This window comes from Eleutherodactylus coqui, chromosome 3 (genome assembly GCF_035609145.1).
Source record: "Eleutherodactylus coqui strain aEleCoq1 chromosome 3, aEleCoq1.hap1, whole genome shotgun sequence".
Classification (NCBI taxonomy): Eukaryota; Metazoa; Chordata; class Amphibia; order Anura; family Eleutherodactylidae; genus Eleutherodactylus; species Eleutherodactylus coqui.
Genome location: NC_089839.1, coordinates 232,486,324 through 232,510,651, shown reverse-complemented (window position 1 = coordinate 232,510,651; position 24,328 = coordinate 232,486,324). Strand labels below are relative to the sequence as shown.

General features: G+C 41.8%; 1 protein-coding gene across 1 annotated transcript in view; it reads left to right on the top strand.

Annotated features, from left to right (window-relative positions):
• HMCN1 (hemicentin 1) overlaps positions 1-24,328 on the top strand; it is a 313,489-nt gene that overhangs the window by 210,313 nt on the left and 78,848 nt on the right. The window contains exons 69-78 of the mRNA XM_066597086.1: positions 1,505-1,701; positions 4,550-4,631; positions 5,199-5,335; positions 8,221-8,362; positions 8,931-9,075; positions 15,476-15,603; positions 17,552-17,708; positions 18,598-18,719; positions 20,719-20,883; positions 23,864-23,971. Coding sequence (XP_066453183.1) covers positions 1,505-1,701; positions 4,550-4,631; positions 5,199-5,335; positions 8,221-8,362; positions 8,931-9,075; positions 15,476-15,603; positions 17,552-17,708; positions 18,598-18,719; positions 20,719-20,883; positions 23,864-23,971 — 1,383 coding nt within the window. The remainder of the gene's footprint in view (positions 1-1,504; positions 1,702-4,549; positions 4,632-5,198; positions 5,336-8,220; positions 8,363-8,930; positions 9,076-15,475; positions 15,604-17,551; positions 17,709-18,597; positions 18,720-20,718; positions 20,884-23,863; positions 23,972-24,328) is intronic.

Here is a 24,328-nt window from a genome sequence, read left to right as displayed (position 1 = left end):
TTGCCCCTGATTGGCTCAGCGCTGAGCCAATCAGAAGCAAGTCTCAGTCACACCCATTCATGAATTCATGAATGGGTGTGACTGAGATCAGCCTCTGATTGGCTCAGGCTGAGCCAATCAGGGGCAAGCCTGAGTCACACCTCCTTCACACCCACTGCAGGCCGACCGCCGGGATCTCCAGCTGCCGGGAGCAGGTGAGTACATCCTTTTTTTTTATTTTTTCACATTTAAGGATGCATTGCAGGTAAGGGGTTATATATTTAACCCCTTCCCGACAATTCATCCCGCGCTCGCCGGCAGCCCATTGCTTTCAATGGAGTCGGCTGTATTGCCGCTCCATTGAATTTAATGGGCAAACATTGTTCTTCTCTGCCACAGCTGTTACAGCTGTGGCAGAGAAGAATGATTTGTCTTCTGTATGTTCTCAATGGGGTCGGCGCTGCTGGCGCCGGCCCCGTTGAGCGCATATAGAGAAGAGAACAGGAATCGCAGATCGCAGATAGGTGCGATCTGCGATTTCTGTTCTCTAATTTATCGGACGAGCGCATAAAAAGCGCTCATGTGTCCGATACCATTGCAAAGCAATGGTTTTAAAAAGTCGCCGGACGCATGCGCATGCGCAAATCGCGGCAATAAACGCCCGTGTGACTAAGCCCTAAGCCAGAACCAGGAGCAGGTCCAAAAAGGGAAGAAATGCAAATCGTTCCATTATACTTTCTTTCTGTACGTTCCACTTTTGGATTTGGCTTACGAAATACTGATGAAAAATACTGAGGTGTGAATAAGCCCTTATTGGAGTGAATGCTAAAGACTTGTAGTACCATTTTGGGCCACTGTACAACGGATGGTGTTTTGAGTCTTCTGATGCACCGTGGCTTCATCACATCAGCTGATCGGCCGGATCCCGGTTGTCGGACCCCAATTGATCTGATATTGGTGACCCGTCCCCAAGTTAGATCATGAATATTATAGAAGTGCAAAACCTCGCTAAAGACTACACAACTGAATTGCAGCCCTTCTTATTATCTATCTTACAACCTAGTACTAAAACAAATAAATAGTCAAAAATTCAATGCTGCATCCTGGCCATCCTCTGCTAGGGTATGAAGTGCCACTACTGTGCATGAATATTCCTTACCACCGGTATGGTGCAATGTAAGTGACATCATATAGAGCATGGAGATCTGGCATTGTCATCCATGGGCTCTATCCTATTTCGCTGAGTGCTCGCCTGCATCCATTTGTGCTGCTGCTTGTTAAGGTCATAATAACCCATAATCTTCATGAATATTCCAGCTCCGCTCTCAGAGACTACGGATAGATGGGTGTCAAATTCAACAATAGTTATTAAACGTCTGGAAGCTGCATGTGACACATCCATGTATCTACAGCTCATGACGGCTTCCTCCACATGCCTTGTATGGGTTGTAGTTCTTCTGTACATATGTGTGCTGATAATAATGTACTTCGGAATTTATAGCTTTTTGTTCTTCTTTTGTACTAGAACCACCACATATTAACGGATCCGAAAACACAGATGAACTATCGGTAGTTGTCAACCACCAGTTGGATCTGCATTGCAGTTCAATGGGTTTCCCACCGCCGGTGATAACTTGGCTTAAGGATGGACAAATACTTTCGCAGACTGACAGTGTGCACTTTATGGGTGCAGGACAGATCCTGCAAATAATAAGTGCCCAGGTATTACAGAACTAAGCCGGGTGAATGCCGACAGTATATAGACAGATACAGTGAAGCTGAGCTTGTCACTTTGGTTGTATTCACACAGTGAGGTCAAGATCTGGACAAACCGCAGCGAAAAAGCACATTGGGAAAACCATACTGATTTGCGCCACAATCCACCAGGGGTTTAGATGTGTTTGCAGTAGGAACTACAACCACATCGAAAACCACCGTAAAACCAGACAGTTTTCCCTGTGGGATTTTGATTTCACTTCAACCACACACATGACTACAGCCTTAGGGCTTAAACACATGGGCATCTTTTTTTCCCACTTTGCGGCTGCGACAGTCACTGCCACATAACAGGACAAAACAAAACCATTGATTTCAATAGTTTTATTTTCACTCTCAGACTTGCCCTATCTTTCTCGCATGTAGTTTTTCGATGTGCGAGAAAAGATAGGGCAGAACTTACCTTCCTGCTTTTTTTCCCCCAAACTCATACACTATACCATGGAGTTTGAATAGTCAAAAAAAAGCACTGGTTCGTGTGCTAATATGTACCATAGTGGCAAGCGTATTAGCGCATGCGCCTGTCTATTTAAGCCCTCACACCTTAGCAGCTGAATCATGGCTGCATATATTAATCTGTAGGTTTACTTGCGGTACTGTGGACAAACTCTGTTATATATTTTAGGGTACCGTCCAACTTTATGGAGACCACAATGTGGCAGCCAATCGCCACCTGATCATATTAGCTTTATCAGCAAGATGGTGTGGTTATTGGCTGCTGGGGGTGGACAGTGTTGCAGCCCCATTGCAGTTACCACAAAGTTAGAACGTACCCTTAAGTTCAGCCATTGTTAGGTTACAAATAACATACTTACCCTTCATATTAAATTGCACATTCATCACTCCAATACTACATTTATCAGCCTAATAATCAGCTAGCCATTCAGTAGAGATTTCGGAAGGCCGCTTTAGGCTTTTTTGAGCATCTATTCCAGCCGTGCCTTATTTTTAAAAAATGGGCATGGTCATGCACAGCTCACTAGATTAAGGGCTCCCACCCACTGGCGATATTTTCTCCACTGAGATGCGAGACTAAAGTTAAAGTCTCGCATCACAGTGCGGAGAAAAAAATCGGCATGACGCCGGGATATCGGCATATCGCCAGTCTTTTCAATGGGGCCAGCGGCAGCAGCGCTAGCCCCATTGAAAAGAGATGGAGAATGCCGGGGACTTCTGCCACAGCTGTTACAGCTGTGACAGCTGTGGCAGGAGTTTCCTTCATCCCCGCAGGGACCGCAGGGATGAAGGAATCCTCTGTCACAGCTGTGACAGCTGTGGCAGAAGTCCCCGGAATTCTAGCCCATTGCTTTCAATGGAATCGGCACTGCTGCTGATCCCATTGAAAGCACTGCTTTCTGCCAAGCCCTGCGGAATGATTATTGGGGAAGGGCTTGAAATATAAGTCCTTCCCCAATAATCTGCCAAAAGTGTGTAAAAAAAAAAAAATTACTCACCTCTCCTGCGCTCAGCCGCGTCCTCCTGCTGGCTCCCCGGCACTGCTATTAAGCTCTTTCAGCAGTCGGGGATTTAAAAATCTCCGCCTCCTGAAAGGGCTGTGCAGATTGGCTGAGGGCTCAGGCAATAGCAGCTACTGCTTAGCTATTGGCTGAGTGCTCAGCCAATCACACATAGCCCTTAGCTATTCATTCATGAATAGCTATATCTTAGCTATTTTAAAATCCCTGACTGCTGAAAGAGCTTGATAGCAGTGCCGGGAAGCCAGGGGAGGACACGGCTGAGCGCAGGAGAGGTGAGTAATAATTTTTAAAAATTTTTTACAACTTATTGATGATTATCGGGGAAGGGCTTATATTTCAAGCCCTTCCCCGATAATCATTCTGCGGGGCTTGGCAGAAAGCAGTGCTTTCAATGGGATCGGCAGCAGTGCCGATCTCATTGAAAGCATTGGGCTAGAATGCCGCGGACTTCTGCCACAGCTGTGACAGCTGTGGCAGAGGATTCCTTCATCCCCGCGGTCCCCGCGATGATGAAGGAAACTCCTGCCACAGCTGTCACAGCTGTGGCAGAAGTCCGTTGCATTCTCCCTATGCTTTCAATAGGGCTAGCGCTGCTGTCGCGATATGCCGCTTCTATACCGGCCTCTTTCTTGCGCTGCAATGCGAGAGTTTTCTCGTGCTCTCGCAGCGCAAGAAAGACAATATCGCCAGTGGGTGGGAGCCCTTACTATAATTTATACCAGAAACTGGCATTAATTATAGCTGGAACCTATGCCAGCTCGGAGCTAGTGTAGCCTTCAGATTTGACAGATGGAATATTTGTACTAAGAACTTTGTGCCTCTTCATAATTTGTAGCGATTCATATCAATGCAAACTTTACTTCGACCAGCATTGCAAAGTTTTTTGTAGGCTTGTAAAAAATGCCATAAATTTCATTGTTTTTTTTACAAGCAATGTTTGGGTGTCATATTTTTTTTTGGGGGGGAGGGGGGCGGTGGTGGAGGGGGTGGGGTGTCAAAAAGTATTTTAATGAAGGGATACATGTTCAGTAAAGAGCCAATAGATATTATGAGAAAGTGGTTTACATTAATTAATTCACCATTAATTTGCATCAGTGTTTTACATTACAATTAGCTTTCTATTGTTAAAACCACATAAAAGTGTTATAGACCAACCATGACACAGAGTTCAGAAAACCCATAATGCACAGCATTTTCCTTTAGTAGATTGTAAAGGGGAAATAATAGATACATTTACTCTTCATGTATCCTATTAAGTTGATTTAGTTAATTATTTATTTTTCTTCATTTCTTCTACATTTATCCCATGTTTCCAGGAAGAACATATTGGGCTTTATAGCTGTCTGGTTTCAAACCAAGCTGGAGAAGCTAAAAAAGAATTTGCTGTTTCTGTTCACAGTAAGTTCTGATACAGTAGACTTCATAGAACACATCCAACCTGATCTGAGAGCTGGAAGTACTGACTCTATTTGTAGCAATGTATGATTGGTGATATTAGATAGACACACCTAACATGGATTTCCATCCTGTAGGGCTCACATAGTACACAGTAAGGCTTCCCCATGTCTACATGCCAGTAATCCTGGGCAGTCCTTGGTTACAGTTTCAGATTCAGTGTTCAGTTTATTGCATGCAGTTGATATTGCGGTCTGGCTTTTTCCATTACTGTAGAAACTAGATGAATATATTAAAAATCTGGATATCGTGTAACACAGTAACTCCTCTATATGTATCCTGAATTTAGTCTTAATATTGATGTGGCAGGAGAAATTCATCAGTTTGCCAAGAAAGTTTCCAAGCTCGTGGCACAATAGGATATTAATCTGGCTGTAGACTGAGTCATTTCATTCTGGCTCCTGAAGAAAGTGAAGTAAATGCCAACCACATGGCTGAATAGTTGCAGACAACTTATACCTGACAACAATATACCATGCAGTAAATTCTTGGCCCCTTATTTTTCTATAGAGCCCCCGAGCATTGCCGGCATCAGTGGAATCCATAATATTACTGTGCTGCAAAGCAAGCAAATTATTCTTGAGTGCAAATCAGATGCCTTGCCAGCTCCAAAAATTACGTGGATGAAGGATGATGAGCCATTAATGGTAAATACCAAGGGGCAGTGGTGCATGAGCTTTCTTCTGGGCTGTTGGAATGTGTGAATGGTCTATGCAAATAAGGGAGATGGAACAATACCTCTACAGCGCCACCTATTGGATGGCAGCATTTCTTCAAATCAATGTACGACTCTTTAACAAGTCTGTAAAACAATGATTGGGAATTAGTGAAGTGTATTTAGCCACCTCTGCCTGTTAATAATAGAGGAGTTTTCAAGTTTTCTGAGCTGCAACAAGTAACCTCGGGACATATCACTCATTTTCAATCAACTAATAATTAATATTATTAAAATAGTGATTTAGTTTTTTTGTACAACATTTCAGATATTTCGTGACTTGCCATAAAGTTACATCAGTTACTATTTCTTCTTACGTCAATTACCATAATTTTCTGTAATTTTAGTATATGTACCGTCCGGTTTCAAAGAAGAGAAGTCTGTATATTCTGACATAATGTAATCTCAAAGTAATTTTAACCCTGGCCCACCCCATGCTGCTCTCTACCAAATTTCCCCACCAATCATACCAAACCACCCCACTAGCCCATGCACCCCCATGCCTCATTCAAATGCGCCCTATGGAACGCCCAGTCTACGTGCAACAAACTTCCAACTATCCACAACCTCTTCACCACCAAACACTTCAACCTGCTCACCCTCACCAAAATGTGGATAAAGCAGTCTGATTCACCCCCCCCCCCCCCCACTGCATTGGCCTTTGATAGCCTGTAGTTCTACCACACCCCCAGATCAGACAACAGGCGGGTGGAGGAATAGACATCCTCTTCTCGCAAAATTGTACCTTCCAGGTCATTCCCTCAGCTCCCTTGCTCACCTTCCATGTGGACAAGGAGGTAAAAGAGTGGTGGAGCAAAACCCGTACCGTTGTGTCTGTTGTGAACAATGATACTATAAAAGTCGTGAAGTGAAGTGGTAACTTCAATAGTGGAGGTGCTGCCTGACCAGATGATGCACCACCTGGGTGGGCATGATAGAGTAAGAGAATAGAAAAAAACTGGCAATGGAGAAGGCGCAACACTCCAGATTAAAGCAAATAGGAAGTGAGCAAAGGTTTGGAAAACTTCTCCTTTTATTTAATAAAGTACGTGATCAGCTTATGAAAACGCGTTTCGGGGATAACCCCTTCATCAGTTCAGCTGGTGTTTAAAACATACAAGCAATTAGGGGGTCCAAAAAGGGTTAATCATTAGATCTGTTTGCCTGTGGAGTGCGGGTAAGCCAGGGCAGGAGCAGGGGAACTTCGCAAAACTGCACGGCTAGCCCCAAGTCCGGTCTCTTCATCACTGCATCTATCACCCACTGACTTTCTACATTAGAACCAATGACAGAGGAAGAAGTCTCTAGACTGCTTTCTGCTGCTCGCCACACCACTTGTGCTAGCGACCGTCCTCCTTCTTATCTCCTCTGGTCCCTTTCCCCGGCTGTCTTTACCCACCTCACCACCATTTTCAATCTCTCCCTGACCTCTGGTATTTTCCCCTCCTCAATTTAAACACTCCATCATATCCCCTCTGCTAAAGAAACCGACCCAACAGACACTGCCAACTACCAACCCATCTCAAACCTCCCCTTCATCTCCAAACTATTAGACCGCCTAGTCGATTCCTGCATCACATACTTTCTCTCTGACAACTCTCTTCTCGACCTCCAGTCCGGTTTCCGTCCCATACACTCGATCGAAACCGCCCTCACAAAAGTATCAAATGACCCGATGACGGCAAAGTTGAGGGGCGACTACTCCCTACTAATCCTCCTTAACCTCTGCTGCATTTGACACTGTTGACCACGACTCTTGTTGTCGCCCTCATCCATTCCCGACTCGACTACTGCAACTCGCTGTTCATTGGCCTCCCTCACACCAGACTCTCCCCTCTCCAATCCATACTAAATGCGACAGCTAGATTCATTTTTCTATCCAGCTGTTTCTCAGATGCCTCTGCAATATGCCAATCACTGCATTGGCTGCCCATTCACTGCAGAACGAAATTTAAACTCCTCACCCACAAAGCTCTCCATGGCGCCACGACACCATACGTAGGCCTCCCTCCTATCCGTACACCACCCAGCCCGCTCACTCCGATCAGCTAACACACTCAGATTAAACACCCCTCTAATACGAACGTCACATGCTCACCTCCAGGACCTCTGTAGAGCAGCACCCATCCTCTGGAACGTTCTACTCCAAGGCATCCGGACAATTCTTGATGCACGAAACTTCAGATGCGCTTTAAAAATGCACCTCTTTAGGAAGACATACCAAATCTCCTGACCTAGTCCTCCTGCATCTCCATATGGCGTCCCACACCTTCCACCCTGCCTATCACATATGACCTCAATCCTTGCACCTCCTTACCGCTCAAGTTTGCTTCCTAATAACTAATTTCCACACGTAATTCACCTACTGCTGTGTTCCCCTGTGCCTTATCTTCCCCTCCCTTGTACCTTCTGTACCACCCCCACCCCTTAGTTTCAAACTGATAGTATATCACATGTAATTGTTGCTTTGTCCCGTGCTTGAAAGCACTCCGGAATAAGTTGGCGCTATACAAATAAATATCATCATTATTAATAAAGTTTACTTATAATGTTCTCTACCGAAATCATTTATTTTGGTAACTGACATAACTGGAAAAGTATCATCTTTCCCCTAGTGCATAAAAGCAGGCATGTGGAGGTAGATGTTGGATATAATGTTTGCAGAGCATTATTACTATGTAGTAGCATTATCTTCATTCCAATAGACACCTTTGTACAAAATCAGGAACAGAAAGTAACTTTAAAAGAAACCGAAAGTGTTACATCAGTTACCATGGAGTCACCCTAGATTACAGAAGGTCTGTGTTTCTTTTTCAGTCCAACTTACGAGTGTATGTTTCATCTGATGGACAATATGCACAAATTGACGATGCAGAAGTGACAGACACCGGACGATATATCTGTATTGTTAGCAATGTGGCCGGAAAAAACACCAGAGAATTTCTGCTGAATGTCCACGGTAATGCTTTATCCTGACATATTCTTGTATATAGCGCCCAATATACTACATGGGGCACAGTTTATAGAGCGCAATGTGTTACGTAGAAATATATAGTCATCTAGTTCAAATGAAGTGAAGTTTGTATGTATCATACTCGCACGCTGCCTCTGTATGTTACACCTAATAACAAGGTCCCAAAGGAAATATAGTCCTATAATTGGCATCTGATAGAACATGCCTTTTTTTAAAACTGGAATTATATTTAATCCAGCAGCAACACATCTACATATGTCTCTGGATGAAATACAAGGGATATGAAGAGATATATTATACCTCCATAGCTTGAAATGGTGTGCCATATTATGGCTGAGTACAACTTGAAGTATGTGTAGAACCCTATATGTATGAGATTATTGCATGGATTAGTGGATCTCTGTCTTCTTTTACTTCTACATGGGTAATGACCATAGTAACCAATACAGTGTTGTATTACTAAACTGTAGGTCAATGTGGACCAGCTAAATCCTAAATTATTACTCCTTACATAAATTTTACTTCCTGTATCTTCATGCATTTTTTTCATCAGTTCCTCCTTCTATAAAAGATGGCCAGACTCTGGTAACTACTTCCAGAAATATACCAGCTACTTTGGATTGCATCACTACTGGTATCCCTTCCCCTCGAATATCATGGAGGAAAGATGGCTCTGTTTTGTATGGAAACAGTGAAAGGTTGGATTCTAAACCATCTGTAATATATTCTCTTTAACATTATATGCGAGTTGGATATGACTTTGATAAAAGAAAACCATATTATAAAACCCACACTGTGATAATCCTAATTAGGTATTTTCTGACATGAATCTGACACGAAAAGAATCCATTAAACGACACAATTACTTTGTGGATTTCCCAGAGACAAATTCGGAGTGGCCAACATAATCACAACCAGTTGTTTACTCTGGTGGAACTTACATAGAAATGCTCTTAAATGGATGGCTTTCTGAGAGCCAACCTCTTTCAGTTGATTGCCCCAGGTCCTGCTCTTGCAGAACAGTAAGACAAGGGCTTCATGTGCAGATAACCCCAATAGAGGAATAGGAGTGACAGGAGCTGCTCACCTTATCAGGTACAGCTGGCACACCCATCACTGGGAGAGGTAACCCTAAGGCCTTAGTCAGACGGGCGTTTTTTTCGCGCGATTTGTGGATCGCATGACAGATGCGCATCCGCAAATCGCGTGACCGGTGCCCGAAAATCGCCCGTAAATCTGCTCCTAGCCGCGTTTCATTAGAAACGGGCCGGAGCTGTCCAGCGCATTGCATTCAATGGAGCCGGCAATACAGCCGGCTCCCTTGAAAGCAATGCGCTGCGGGCGAGTGTGGGATGAATTGTCGGGAAGGGCTTAAATATATAAGCCCTTCCCTGCAATTCATCCAGAAAAGTGTTAAAATAAAAAATATATATATACTCACCTGCTCCCGGCAGCCGGAGTTCCGTGCGGCCGGCCTGCAGTGGGTGTGAAGGGGGTGTGAGTGAGACCTGCCTCTGATTGGCTCAGCAGTAGTAAAAAAGATATACTCACCTGTCCGCCGCTGCTGGGCTCAGGTGTGTCTAGCCACCGCTTGTTCCCCCTGCATATTTAATCGCCGCCTGCTGAAAAGCTTCAGAGCAGTGTAGGGAGAACAAGTGGCGGCTAGATGCAGACAGGTGAGTATATATTCTTTTTATTTTTTTACTACAGCTAGGGATGATTTTCAGGGAAGGGCTTATATTTAAAGCCCTTCCCCAAAAATCACTGCGGGGGTGCCAGCATCCTCTTGCTTTCAATGGGGCAACGCCATCCCCATTGAAATAAGTGGGAGAGCTTCGTGATCCGGAACGGATTAATGGCTTTTCCATTCATTTCAATGGGGAAAATTTATTTGACTTACGAGTGTTTTGGGTTAAGAGCTCCATCACGAACGAATTAAACTCTTAACCCAAGGCACCACTGCAGTTCAAAAGACTAGTGGGCTAAAGGTCACTGATAGCGGTATGATGGCAAATAGTTGGTTAACCAGCATTAAATGCACAGATATGTAAGATTCATGCAAAGCAATTAATATAATTAAAAGTTAATTAATATGCTGAAAGGTCTACAAGCTCATTAAATGATGTGGTTAATCTGGTAGCAGTAGTGCTACCAGTTAATAAATGCGTACTGTATGTACACAAGTATTAAAAACATTACAAAGTTTTTAGATACAAAAGATACAAGTAAATAAATACAAACAAGGACATCTGTTTATTCTATATCTCTAAAACGATACATTGTGGTTGATTTATGAACAATGTAATAGATATTATCAACCAGTAGGTGTCACCACACTACTTAGGTAATGCAAATGTGATAGATGCGCAGAATATGAGACAGATGATGGAGTTAAACCAGAATGGGAGATTATTATGCTTTAACCCTTATTTAGCCCCTCCAGAATGAGAGTTTGTAGTTTAAGTTTATAAATCTAGTACATTTCTTTGCATTGTAATGTTTCATATCTATTACTATTAAATAGAGGAATGACGTTAATGGCAACAGTATTAAAGGGTGGGACCCCCTTTATGACTGAGAGTGTAATGTCTTAAGCTATGATACAGGAACCCTGTTTTGACATTACACCTATGCTGGTTTAACTGGGACCTCAATGATTGTATGTTGTGTCCAACATACTGGGGGTTATTTACTATTCAAATACCATAGTTTTCTGGTTCAAATTATGCCAGAAAACTGTCTTATATGCTTGCGTCACATTTATTACATTTTTAGACACTTTCGCACAGTTTTTCGGAGTTCAAAAATCAGATTGGTCCCTGCGCTGAGCCAATGAGAGGCAGCAGTCACTCACCCATTCATGAATTCATGAATGGGTGTGTGAGTGAGTGAGATCTGCCTCTGATTGGTCAGGCTGTGACCAATTAGAGGCAGCTCATTCAGCAGGCGGGGATTTTAAATCCCCGGCTGCTGAATACTACTCACAGCTGTTCAGAGCAGTTCAGGAGGACTGCCGCCGGCCGCGCTGAACTCCATCTGCCGGGACCAGGTGAGTATATATATTTTTTTTTTTTTTACACATTTCTGGATGAATTGCAGGGAAGGACTTATATATTTAAGCCCTTCCCGACAATTCATCCCGCGATCGCCGGCAGCCCATTGGTTTCAATGGAGTCGGCTGTATTGCCGGCTCCATTGAATTCAATGGTCAGTGCTCGTTTAATCGAGACGAGTACCGCGTGGTGCTCGTCTCGAGTAACGAGCATCTCGAGCACCCTAATACTCGAACGAGCATCAAGCTCGGACGAGTATGCTCACTCATCTCTAGGTGTGACTTAAAATGCATCAAAAATTGCACAAAATGTGTCAAAATTTTGGGGTGATTTTTGGCGCAAACTAAGCCAACTAATAAGTGGTCTAGGCTTAGAGTAGACAGTCCTAAAATTTGACAGACTCCAGTGATTTAACGTGGCAAACTTTAAGACTGTGTCTAGTCTAAGTTTGTACTATCTAATGCTTTAGACAGTATTAGTAAATAAGCCCCATTGTAACTGAGATGTGCATTCAGTTTAGTATACAACATATCTATTGGTAAATGATACTAGATATTATGTAGTTCCCCACTGATCCTTGACTGAAAGGAACTGACTTCGTCCTGGAAACTCAAACAGCATAGGCACCTACTTCTGTAACACTTAAGGCTCCCTGGATTTGTACTGTATACATTATAACAGTTATGTTTCTATAGTTGGTCAAATCACCAGAGCCACCAGGATACCCAGAAGCCAACTGCATCAATACAAAGAAGACAAACAATCGTGTACCTCTGGTCGTGACCAAGGAAAACTGCAAGGAAACTCATCATACCCGATACACAAGGATGACCGCCTGAAACAAATGAAACTGCATGATCGTTTGGTTTAAATGCGGGCAAAAGACTGAATGACGAGTGAGAATCGTGAGGTTCTCGCTCGTTGTTGAGTTGTAGCCGGCATAGAAATTGGGAGCTCATTGTGTCGTTTAAACACTGATCATTCAATGTTTCACAAAGGAAACCCTGAATTCTATGTGTCTGAGGACTGTATGATTCTCAATGAGAATTATGCAGTCTAAGCGGGCTGCCAGAGCACAAAAGAGCTAGTGATGATATCACCAGCTCCTTCCATCAGGCAAACGAAAATCGTGAGATTCTTGGCCCATGTAATTTACTTTTGTTTATCAAATATCTCTAAAATAGTAAATACAGTAGATGTCCTTGTTTGTATTTATTTATCTGTTCACTTTTATATTTTATTATGTCTAATAACTTTTTCAAGTTTTTAATACTTGTGTGTTTCCAGTATGTATTTTTTAATTGGCAACATTGCTGATACCAGATTATCTCCATCACTTTATTAGTTTTTTTTAGATCATTCAGCATATTCATTTACTTTTTATTATACTTATTAATTGCTATGAGTTTTACAAATCTGTGTATTCAATGCGAGCCAACTAGAGATGAGCGAACATACTCGTTTAGGGCGATTTCGCAATCGAGCAGCGCTTTTTTCGAGTAACTGACTACTTGGGTGAAAAGATTTGGGGGGCAGCGTGGGGGAGCAGGGGGTAGTAGAGGGGAGTGGGGGGGGAGAGAGAGAGCTCCCCCTGTTCCCCACTGCTACCCCCTGCTCCACCACGCCGCCCCCCCCCCCCCCGAATCTTTTCGCCCGAGTAGTCAGTTACTCGAAAAAAGCGGTGCTCGATTGCGAAATCGCCCTAAACGAGTACGTTCACTCATCTCTAGAGTCAACTAATTGCTCTTATGCTGCTATCAGTGACCTTTAACCCACTAGTGGGGATTTTTTGAACTATAAAGCTATGCAATGGTGTAATCTACGGTGACTACTTGATGTAGAGGCCAAGTATGTGGCCTGGAAATGCAATGTCAGTAGTGTCTTTGCTGTGAATAAAAAGTTTCTTCTACTTACCCCTTCCTGTGGTGCGTGCTCCGGCTGGAAGCTATAGGACCTGCAGTTTCTATTGGTCCTGCTCTTAGCACCCCCTACAAGCAAATTATTTTGTCAGGGGGATCCGAGGTTAGCCAGGCATGCCCTATCCGCAGGGGAATTTAGTATTACACGGTGGCTACATGCTGTATACGATATATGATAGAGTCAACCAGAATGGGAGTTGGGGCACATTTACACGGACGTATTTATGCTCCATATGACACGCATATTTTTTAAGTGCGTAATACAGAGCACTGAATCCCCATTAGTTTGCATTGGGGCATTCAGATCTGCATTTTTAATGCACATATTTATGTGCGTGAAATAAAACACAACATGTCCTATTTTGGTCCATATTACTGACTAAAATAGCCCTTTCAATGCAATGGGACCGCGAAAATATGCATTTGCACATAAAATCAATGGGACCTGTTTGCTTTTCTTTTTTTTCGAGTGTGAATATTAAACACGGAAAAAAAAAACTCGGGGTAAGAAATACGCATTATTTAGGCAGCGCATTCACGGACCGAAACTAAATATGCCTGCGTAAATGAGCCCTTTCACGTTAAAGCAGATCTCCATTCTGGCTCAAAGGGTGCTGCTATGATGGGCTTATGACCTTATAGGACATATAGATAAGGGGGTCTTCACAAGATAACGCCTTTTTAAAGACTATGTTCCCCCTTGCACTTATTTTTACTTGTAAAATGCAACGACAATTTTTCTCTGTGATAACATACTACAAACAAGATCTGTGAAGTGTGATCTTATTGTCACAATCCCCTCCACCTGCCCCCAACTTATTGCTGACCTACCAAATGTATGTTATCAAGAAGTAGGGGACAGACTGAAGAGAGTCTGACTGCAGCATCAGACTGCACATGGTCTGTTACCATGGAGATACATAGGTCTGCATAGGAGCTGTAGACACACAAACAGAAATTCTATGTAAAAGACCAGTACCAAGCCCGTCCCAGGACGGTGACTGCCATCTTTAGATATAAATCTCCATGCTCAGGAAAATTAATCAGTGAAATTAGAAATAATAATTAGGAAGCAAAGGCATCAGCTATTTCGAAAACACAAATACTTGGAGCAAACCAACGTGGAGGTCCCTTTGTATGTTGCCCCATCCGCCTACTTTTGTAGATAATTTTTCAAAATCTTCCTTACGTTTATTCTGAGATGTGATGAGTCATCGGGCAAATGATGTCCAGCAGCTCGTCCCAGTGATGCTCGCTCCTGTGCTTGAGCAACAAACACAGAACTTCGTTTAGACAGCTTTCATAAGAGTGTGGGGTGCAGGGAAACTTTTAGCGGCCCACCCTGTAGACACTATGGTGATGATGAGTGAGTGTGTGATCCCCTTTTTGGGTGTCAATCTTTACTTTTGACCGAAGTCCATCTGTCTCTCTCTTATTCCTTAAATGTCCATCTCTTTGATCTGGGTATTAGATCTACAATAAAAAACTTACTATACATCACCAAAAACTATTATATGGTGCAATTTGGTTCTTAAAACTTTTTGCATTGTATGACAATTAGGGATGAGCGAGTATACTCGCTAAGGCACTACTCGCTCGAGTAATGTGCCTTAGCCGAGTATCTCCCTGCTCGTCCCTAAAGGTTCAGGAGCCGCCGCAGCTGACAGGTGAGTTGCGGCGGGGAGCAGGGAAGAGCGGGCGGGAGAGAGGGAGAGAGAGATCTCCCCTCAGTTCCTCCCTGCTCTCCCCCGCAGCTCCCCGCCCCGCGGCGGCACCCGAATGTTTCGGGACGAGCGGGGAGATACTCGGCTAAGGCACATTACTCGAGCGAGTAGTGCCTTAGCGAGTATACTCGCTCATCCCTAATGACAATATTTCAATTAAAGCTAGTTAGGCGTACAGACATGCATTGAAAAATGGATCTTTCACACAATGAACCATAGGTGTGTCTCTTTGACTGTCCCAAAAAGTTGGGAGGTATTTAAATACATAAGGGCAGAGTTGTTTTAATAACAAATCGCACCACTTCAAGCTTATACATATATATATATATATATATATATATATATATATATATTAGTGATGTCAAATATTTATTAAATAATGCAATTTGTTCTTCATTTTAGGTATTTTATTTCAGGATCTGGTTCGCTGTACTTTCCATTACCAGATATCACAGACTCTGGTCATTATGTCTGCTTAGCGACTAATGCAGCAGGATCGAGCCAGAGCAAAACTGAGCTCATGGTTTATGGTATGTATACTTTGAAAAGGGAGAAGATCTATTCATTGTATTTAAAGGGGGCTTTCCACGAACGTAGGTGCAAAAACGCATACACGTATCTGTGCGTATGGATCTGTGCCACGATTTAAAAGGCTGTGCAGCCTAATTAGTCCATGGTGTTTTCGATTCCCTGCAAGATTGTGCAATTACGCGTGCATCATTTGCGCACCCCCTATAGACTTGTATGGCGTCTTTGCTGCGCAAATGCACACCTAAATAGAGCATACTGTGTCTTTTTTGTGAGCGTTAAACGCACACACAAAAGCGAATATGAGAATGAATCAATTGAAGACAATAGGTTCTATTCTCTGCACATTGTGCGTGCAACACGCTCGTGTGAAGCTGCCCGATGTTGTGAAAATATTGTAGAACAAGAGACAAATATGTGTGAACCAACCTGAACCAGTTATAAAAGGCACCTATGGCAAGTAGTGAGTCCATATTATGCTATCTCCAGGGACTCTGCATGCATTCTATCAAGGGCTATATATGTATTTGAAAGTTTTTCTAGATGATAACATAATTGTTCTTTCACTCTATATGCACATATAGTTATAAATATTCATTAGAATTGCATATCTGAATCATCTAGCCATCTGTAGCCGGCTTAATATATAGAGCTTTACATTGTGTCGAAAGGAGGACTGTTGGCAGCTAGCTGGCAATCAGTTGGGTACAACTGATGTTTGAATTTCCTTTATAGGGATAACCCTTTTAAACATTTATCTTGCTGACCAACTGACTGCATAGAGTCCTGCAGCTGGGAGACCCCAGTTCAGCTATTGTCACCAAGAAGCTACTTGGTGAGGTGTTACTTACATGCTGAAGGTGAAACATTACTTGATGTCTATTGAGATCAATGGCATTATAGGAAGAGCATAAATGTCACAAATCATATAGAACGAGGCTTGCTCTTTGAATAGAGCAATAATCAGGGAATCCTTTTCTGTAACCTCAAAGTGCACTAATATGGAACTGGTAGGGTACTTTGACATTTGGCAAGTTTGATGAAGACCTTTTTGTTACTGAAAATCTGTTATAGTCATCTTCATGGGTTGGTTTCTGCAGCATGTACACAGATTTTGTACATACCCCATTCAGATTTTAATTCTTGGTTGTGGCACCTGTAAGAGATAAAGTTGAAGAGTAGCATGCGAGAAGCATAAATCCACCTTCTTCGCCTCTCTAAGTTTGTGCGACCATTTCTATGACTTAAGTAAGGAAAGTGTATTTGAAGTGACTTCCTTCTGCCATGATAGGAAGTCATCTACCAGCGGAGATTCCGGTACTGATCCATGTTGAGAGTCTCTAGAATGAACACTCTTAGTAGTAATTTGCATGGCACCAGTACTGAATCAGCACTTTGCCGTTGACGGACACGGTCTCACAATGATAGCGTCAGCCACGGACTGCCCTGTCAAATGGTTCCATGTATGTATAATAGCAGAAGGATGCCAGTGTGACTACACTTTCCTTACTTCATTCATACTAGCTGTCCCATGGGACTTAGATATACGTAAAAAGTGGATTTCTGCTTCTCACATGCTTCACTTGAACTTTGCAAGTAGGTTTTACTCTCTGTTAAAGGGCCCACAGCACAAAATTGAAATACATGTCTAGACCGCCGGGGCCCGTGTGCCAAATCATCGTGTAGCGCATTCATGACTTCCTATTCAAGTACGCTATTGTTATTACAATAAAGGGCACCAGTATGGATATATAGTGCTGGATTGGTCTTTTTGACTTTGCCCTCGTATTAAGATGGATGCAGGAGCAAATCATGTGGATAAATACACTGAACATAATGTGATTTAAGACAAAGTAATGAAGGGAAATTCTCTGAATAATCTTTTTAGGTTACAGTATATCGCAATAAATTGCTAAATATGTTTTTGTGTCCTTATAATTGTTCTTTTAGACCCTCCGTCTATAAAACCAGATCAAAAAAACGTAACAGCTGTGGTAAATAAGCAAACAACGTTAAACTGTGATGCTACAGGTGCTCCTAAGCCAAAGGTGGAATGGAAGAAAAATGGGCACCTCCTCAATACAGATATCAACCAGAATATTTACAGGTACGATAACCAAGAGCCTCAGCGCTGGCTTAAGAATGAGAAGATGTCTTATAAAGTGATACGCTTTTCATGGTATCACAATTGAGAACATTGAAACAGTGAATCATAAAATATGCATTGACTTGGAGAAAGTAACACATAAAGGTATTTTGTAGCCAAGTCATAAATTATAAGGTCAAACGTGAATTTGATTCTCTGCACTGTGAAAAGTTGAAGGCCTTCTGTAGACCGTGAATCAGGGGCGTAACTATAGAGGATGCAGGGGATGTAGTTGCACCCGGGCCCCGGAGCCTCAGGGGGCCCATAAGGCCTCTCTTCTCCATATAGGGAGCCCAGTACTATGAATAAAGCATTATAGTTGGGGGCCCTGTTACAGGTTTTGCATTGAGGCCCAGAAGCTTCAAGTTATGCCTCTGTGCAGCATGGTTTAGGTATGGGTATGGGTACAGATACAGATAGAGGGGGGGGGGGGGGCAGCTCACCTTTTGCATCAGGGCCCCTGAGCCTTTAGTTACGCCCCTGCCGTGAATCAATATTTTGGCTGTGGGAGTTTCATTGCTGAGTTCTCCAAATGTCATGATAATGAAGGTGCTTAGTGGTATCTCTTCTGAGATCTTCCAGACACACTGCTTGAAGGAGGGTGGCATTCTTCATCCGGTTATAAGACCTTTAGAGGTTATTTGGCTTTTTAATGTTTGCTATAACATATATAAATGTTCAACTCCAATAAAAAGTTAGTTTTCACAGATATTGCCATTTACTGTGTTGAGTGGGACTTTGTTTCATCTGCCTGTTTGTTTCCTATGCATTATTAGGTATGATATTAATTAGATATTTGGTATTCCAGACCACTTTTACAGATATTGTGCATTAATTTATCTTTTTCTAGACTTCTTTCTTCAGGATCACTCCTAATAATTTCTCCAACTGTAGACGACACTGGAACATACATATGTTCTGCTTCAAATGATGCTGGTCATGTGGAAACTGAAGTCTCTTTAACAGTACTGGGTAAGAAAATAGTCTTTACGACCTACTAGGGTATATTTACACATAGCAGAAATGTCTGCAACTGAAAATCAGTTCTGTTTGCCAGCATGGAGTTTGTTCAGAAGAAAGTGTTTGGATTTCTGCAATCGCCATTCAGACAAATTAGATACTCACAGATATTTCTGCAACAAATTTGCTGCTTGTATTCGCCTGCTGTAAATAAACCGTTCCTGCAGGAGTGTTGCTAGGGTCTTAAAAATCGGAGGCACAAACTTCAAGGTATATGTTGAGCTTCCTGCCCCCCATTAAAAAAAGATCAATTATATATAGGATATAGTTATCACATAGTATTGCTGCAACTATACCAAGACCAAACATTGACACCGTCCACTAATCAAATATTCCCATCATAGTATTACTGAAACAAAGCATTATATAAAGGATAATACTGCCCAAATATTACTGTCACACCATGACTGCTACCATTACCACTAAATACTGACTGCATAGTATTACCATAGTGTTACTGAATAAAAACACACCATTCAGAGACAAATATTACCAATTATACTAAACCCAAATAATACCACTACACTATGACCACTACTGTTATCACTGCATAGTGACTGAATAATATTCCCATACTATTACTGAATAAAAACCACCATACAAAGACCAATATTACCACCATACATTGACCATATAGTTGTAGATAACAAACATGGTTTGTAGACCATATAAGTGATTATAGTACCGTTATATCCAGTGTTCACAGGTAACGTCCTCTCTGACTGCAGTCATTCACTTTTCACATATTTTCCTTCTGACCCAGACCTCCATAATGATTTCTTCCAGCCACTATTTTTGTCTGTAAAGTTTGCAACACAAGACATCTTTGGCTCCTCACTTTTCTAGCACCCCAACATATTCCCAACCTACACAAACCCTTCATCTTGTAATGCCTCTTCTTGCAGAGGTGTAGCCATGGAGATACAACCACGGGGCGGAGGGAAAAAAAACACTCACTGTCCCGGTGCAGCTGCATCAGGTGATATCTTATATAGTGTTTCTAAGAGTGTGAAGAACAGAGCAAGAACTGCACTGATAAGAACAACCCTGCTAAATCTACCTTATTATCAGTGCAGCTCTTTTTCTAGAAGGGGTGAAGGACATCATGGTCATATAACAGGAGTCCACATGTCCTTCACCTAATGTTTGATCTGGAATCTGCAGGTTACAAGAGAGGTGACTCGTGGACTCTTTATTTTCTATCTGGTGTGTGGTCACAATGAGTTGCCACATTCAGGGCGAGGTTATTACTACTGAATTGAATATAGTTTTGGGCACCCTTTAAATCAGCTTGGTGTTCAGCTGAGTGGTATACCCGCTGATTATTCTGTGAATTAGATTTTAGTCAGTTTTTGCTTGTGAATTGTTAATCTCTTGGATCTATTATTAACAGTCAATTTGATAATGATGCAACTTAAGGGGTTGTCTTTAGAAAACATTGCTCAAAATGAAAAATATATATACTCCCCTTCCCTGCTCTTCACCGCTACCATGGCCAACTTCCAGTTCCCACTGGTCTTCACTTATGACTTCAGAGCGTTGATTCACCAACACCAGTTCATGTGATGGTGCAGTTAATCACTGCCTGAAAGGAGCTGGTGATTGACTATAGCAGTCACATGGCTCTGGTGTTAATGACATCATCGCTAGCTCTCTGAACCCAGTTGTGTGCTACGCCTCTGCCTTCTTGTGTTTGATTTAGCAATTTTAGGCAGGTAACAATATATATAGTCTGATATATATATATATATATATATATATATTTTAACCACACATTCAAATATTTATGTTATTGTTCAGTTTGAGGTCTTTTATGAGCCTTATAACGCCAGGATGAACAACATGTGAGAACGTGTTATTGATGACCATGTTATATATTTAAAAAAAAAATGTTTGAAATAAATAAGTATTTGAAACCTCAAGTGTAATTAATCTGTTTACTCCTCTTTAGTGCCTCCTTCTATTGCTGATGAAGTTACAAATATCTTTGTGAGTAAATCTTCATCTGCTATAATTCCCTGTACTGTCTATGGTGTTCCACATCCAATGGTCTACTGGTCAAAGGATGGAATACATCTTCCCGCTGAAGGAGAAAGCTACAAGACGCTGGCTTCTGGTAAACCTGTTTATTCATTTAGTTAAAACAGTAAACATACAGTTGAAATATGAAATGAGTTTAAAGCAAGCCTCAGTTTCAGGAAATAACGTCTCCCAGAATCAGAGAGGCATTATTAGCTGTCACTCTGCAGTTCTGCCGCAGATCTGACAGTTTTTGGTGTCCCTCTCTGGTCTCCCAAGATGGCTGCTCCCCGCACCTCTAACTAGCCAATGCAGAATGTAGTCAGATATTTTATCTTGCTCTTGGATTGGCAAGAGCTGCTCATGTGAGAAGTGCTGGCCAATCAGAGAGCAGGTGTAGTGCATCGGTAATGTAGCACTATACACACTAATTCACAGTGTCTATTGGGTAGTCAAAAAAGTGCAGTAGCCATCTTGTAAGACCAAAGAGGGGCCCCGAGAACCGACAGATCTGTGTCAGAACTGTAAAAGAGAGTGGCAGGAAATGTTACTTTCCCTGCTTGCCCCGGGAGATATTTTGTCCTAGGACTGCAGGGTTGCTTTAATCTCTCAGTTGGTAAATCAGTGTCAGAATAATAAATATGATGCGTGATTTGATATGGTTAAGTATTTTTAGGGGTTTTCTGTGGATTTCAAACATAAATTAATTAAGTTATCTGATTTTTATAATTTTCCCAAAAATAAGCACTTCAATCTCTGGAAATCCCCTCTATACTTTATTTGCTACTATTTTTTTCTTATGTAATCAGATGAGTCTCTCAAATAGCTAAGCCCATTTATTCTATTGGCACTATACTTATAAACTACCAGATTAGCCATCTGGCCAGAAGATAGTTCCACATTTAAAGGGTTTGTCTCGCGAAAGCAAGTGGGGGTATACACTTCTGTATGGCCATATTAATGCACTTTGTAATAAACATCGTGCATTAAATATGAGCCATACAGAAGTTATTCACTTACCTGCTCCGTTGCTGGCGTCCCCGTCGCCATGGTGCCGTCTAATTTCGGTGGCTTCTTGCTTTTTTAGATGCGCTTGCGCTGTGCGGTCTTCCGCCTGGTGAATGGGGCCGCTCGTGCCGGAGAGATGTTCACCGCGTCATCGTAGCTCCGCCCCGTCACGTGTGCCGATTCCAGCCAATCAAGAGGCTGGAATCGGCAATGGAATGCAAGGAAGGAGAAGAAAATCCACGGTGCACCATGGGAGAAGACCCGCGGTGCACCGTGGGAGAAGACCAGCGGCGCCATCTTTAAAAGAAGAATAGAAGAAGCTGCAAAACGCTGATGCAGGTAAGTGCAATGTGCTTTTTAAAAACTAACCTATGCTTTCTTTTTAACAGGGCAGAATGCGGGGGTAAGTGAAAAAAAAAATTCCGCTTTCGCCGCGAGACAACCCCTTTAATCTTACCATATTAAAAAGTTGTTCTGTGTGATGCTAAATACAATTTTATTGTAAATATTTTATTGCAAATATAGATATTTGATCTGAAATCCAGTTTTTTGTAACCTAATTTGCCGCCATACTAGGGTGCTGCTGGTCAAAAAAAAAAAAGTTAACAAAGTCTTGGAAAGTACCTTTAAGACCTTGGAATTAATTCAGATCTCAAACCAGACCCGCTAAAATGCTACAGACCTCAAAACAGACTCCAAAATTAATACATAGCCTAAAACAGACCTTTAAAAAATACAGACCCTAGACAAAACTCCCAAAATTGATAGAGAGACCTAATACTAGACTCTTTAGCCTAATACAGATCGCAGTCCAGACCCCAATTAATTCCAACATCAGACCAAACCCTAAATAAATACAGATCCCAGACAAGTCCCTCCAAAATAGAGACCACAAACTAAACCCTCAAGCTAATTTAGACCCTTAACCGGCCTACCAAACTATTTTAGGCCCTAAATTTAAAAAAAACTGACCACAAAATTAATTTAGATCTAAATCTAGACCACCTAAACTAATACAAGCCTCAAAACATATTCTAAATTTAATGGAGCCTAAAACAGTCCATGAAGTAAATGTGCACCCCAGACTAGACCACAAAATTACTTCAGACCGCACACCAGACCATCCAACATAACAATTATCCCGGACCATATTCCAAAATTAACTCAGAACCCACCTTTAATTCAAACCTCAGACAAAAAATCAAGAACCCACACCAGAGCCCATAAACAAATACAGACCCTCTAAATACATTCAGACCCAAGACGACCAAACTACTAAATAAATACCCCAGACCAGACCCCTAAATTAATTCAGGTTCCAGACCAGATCCCAAATAATATACTCCCGACCAGACTATAATAAATTCAGACCCCAGGCCAAACCCCTAAATGAAATCAGGCATCAGACCCAATCAGTTAATAAATCCTCCATCCACCACCCCTTCAAAAAAGAAATTCACATCCCAACCCAGACGTGACTGAGGTATTTACTTACTATTCTTCTCTCTCAGAATGCCAACACATACTGCGGCTTGGCTTTGGTCAGTGTCAGGACCCAGTATTGTAGTGCCTGGAATTTGGAGAGGAGCTATAAGTGATGCCAGCCTTAAAACCCTTTTACACTGAACAATCATGGTCCCATGTAAAAGTGATTCAAATGAGCAAAAATGAACGAATCATTCAGGGTAAACGCAGCGAATGATCAAACATCAAAGATAAAATGTTCGCTTTTTGCTTATTGTTCATTTTATGCAGGCATAAAAATCATCGTTGCCTCATTCACAAACCATACAATAGAGTTATGAAAACGAAAAACCAATAGATAACGGTAAGAATAAAAATGGTGATAAAAACCATTCCAGGGCAGCTGGGGGTTCACCACTGCTCATACATGAAACCTCTGACTATCATCTTAAATTATGGAGGAATGCCTTGTTGATGATTTATGCATATGTACTATATATATTATAGAGGGAAAAGCCAGTTGAAGGTCTGCCAGTAGTTTTTTGATGTAATATCAGAGTAATTTCTTTGATGCTCTAAATTTATTTCCTCTAATTGGATTCTAGGAAGCATCGAAATAGCACGTGCAAAACTAAGTCATGCTGGAACATACACTTGCAAGGCAATTAATGAGGTTGGCTCTGCACAAATTTATATAAATCTCCATGTTCAAGGTTAGTGACTAAATTACTGTCATTAACAAATGATTATCACAAAATCCTAAAATGCCTTTTTATAAAAATAGAAATGATGGAAAATATGTGGTTTATACTCCGATCAGCCATAACATTAAACATGAAATCCACTGAAAGATGAAGTGAATAACATTGATTATCTGACAATGACACCTGTCAAGGAGTGGGATATATTAGACAGCAATGTATTGATGTGTCGGAAACAGGAAAAATAAGCAAATATAAGGATGTAAGTGACTTTTAATGGGTTGTCCGATAAGTACAGTACATTATTGGTACAGTGACAATGAGAAGGAATGATATATAAAAAAGAAAAAGATACAAAAAATCCCAATA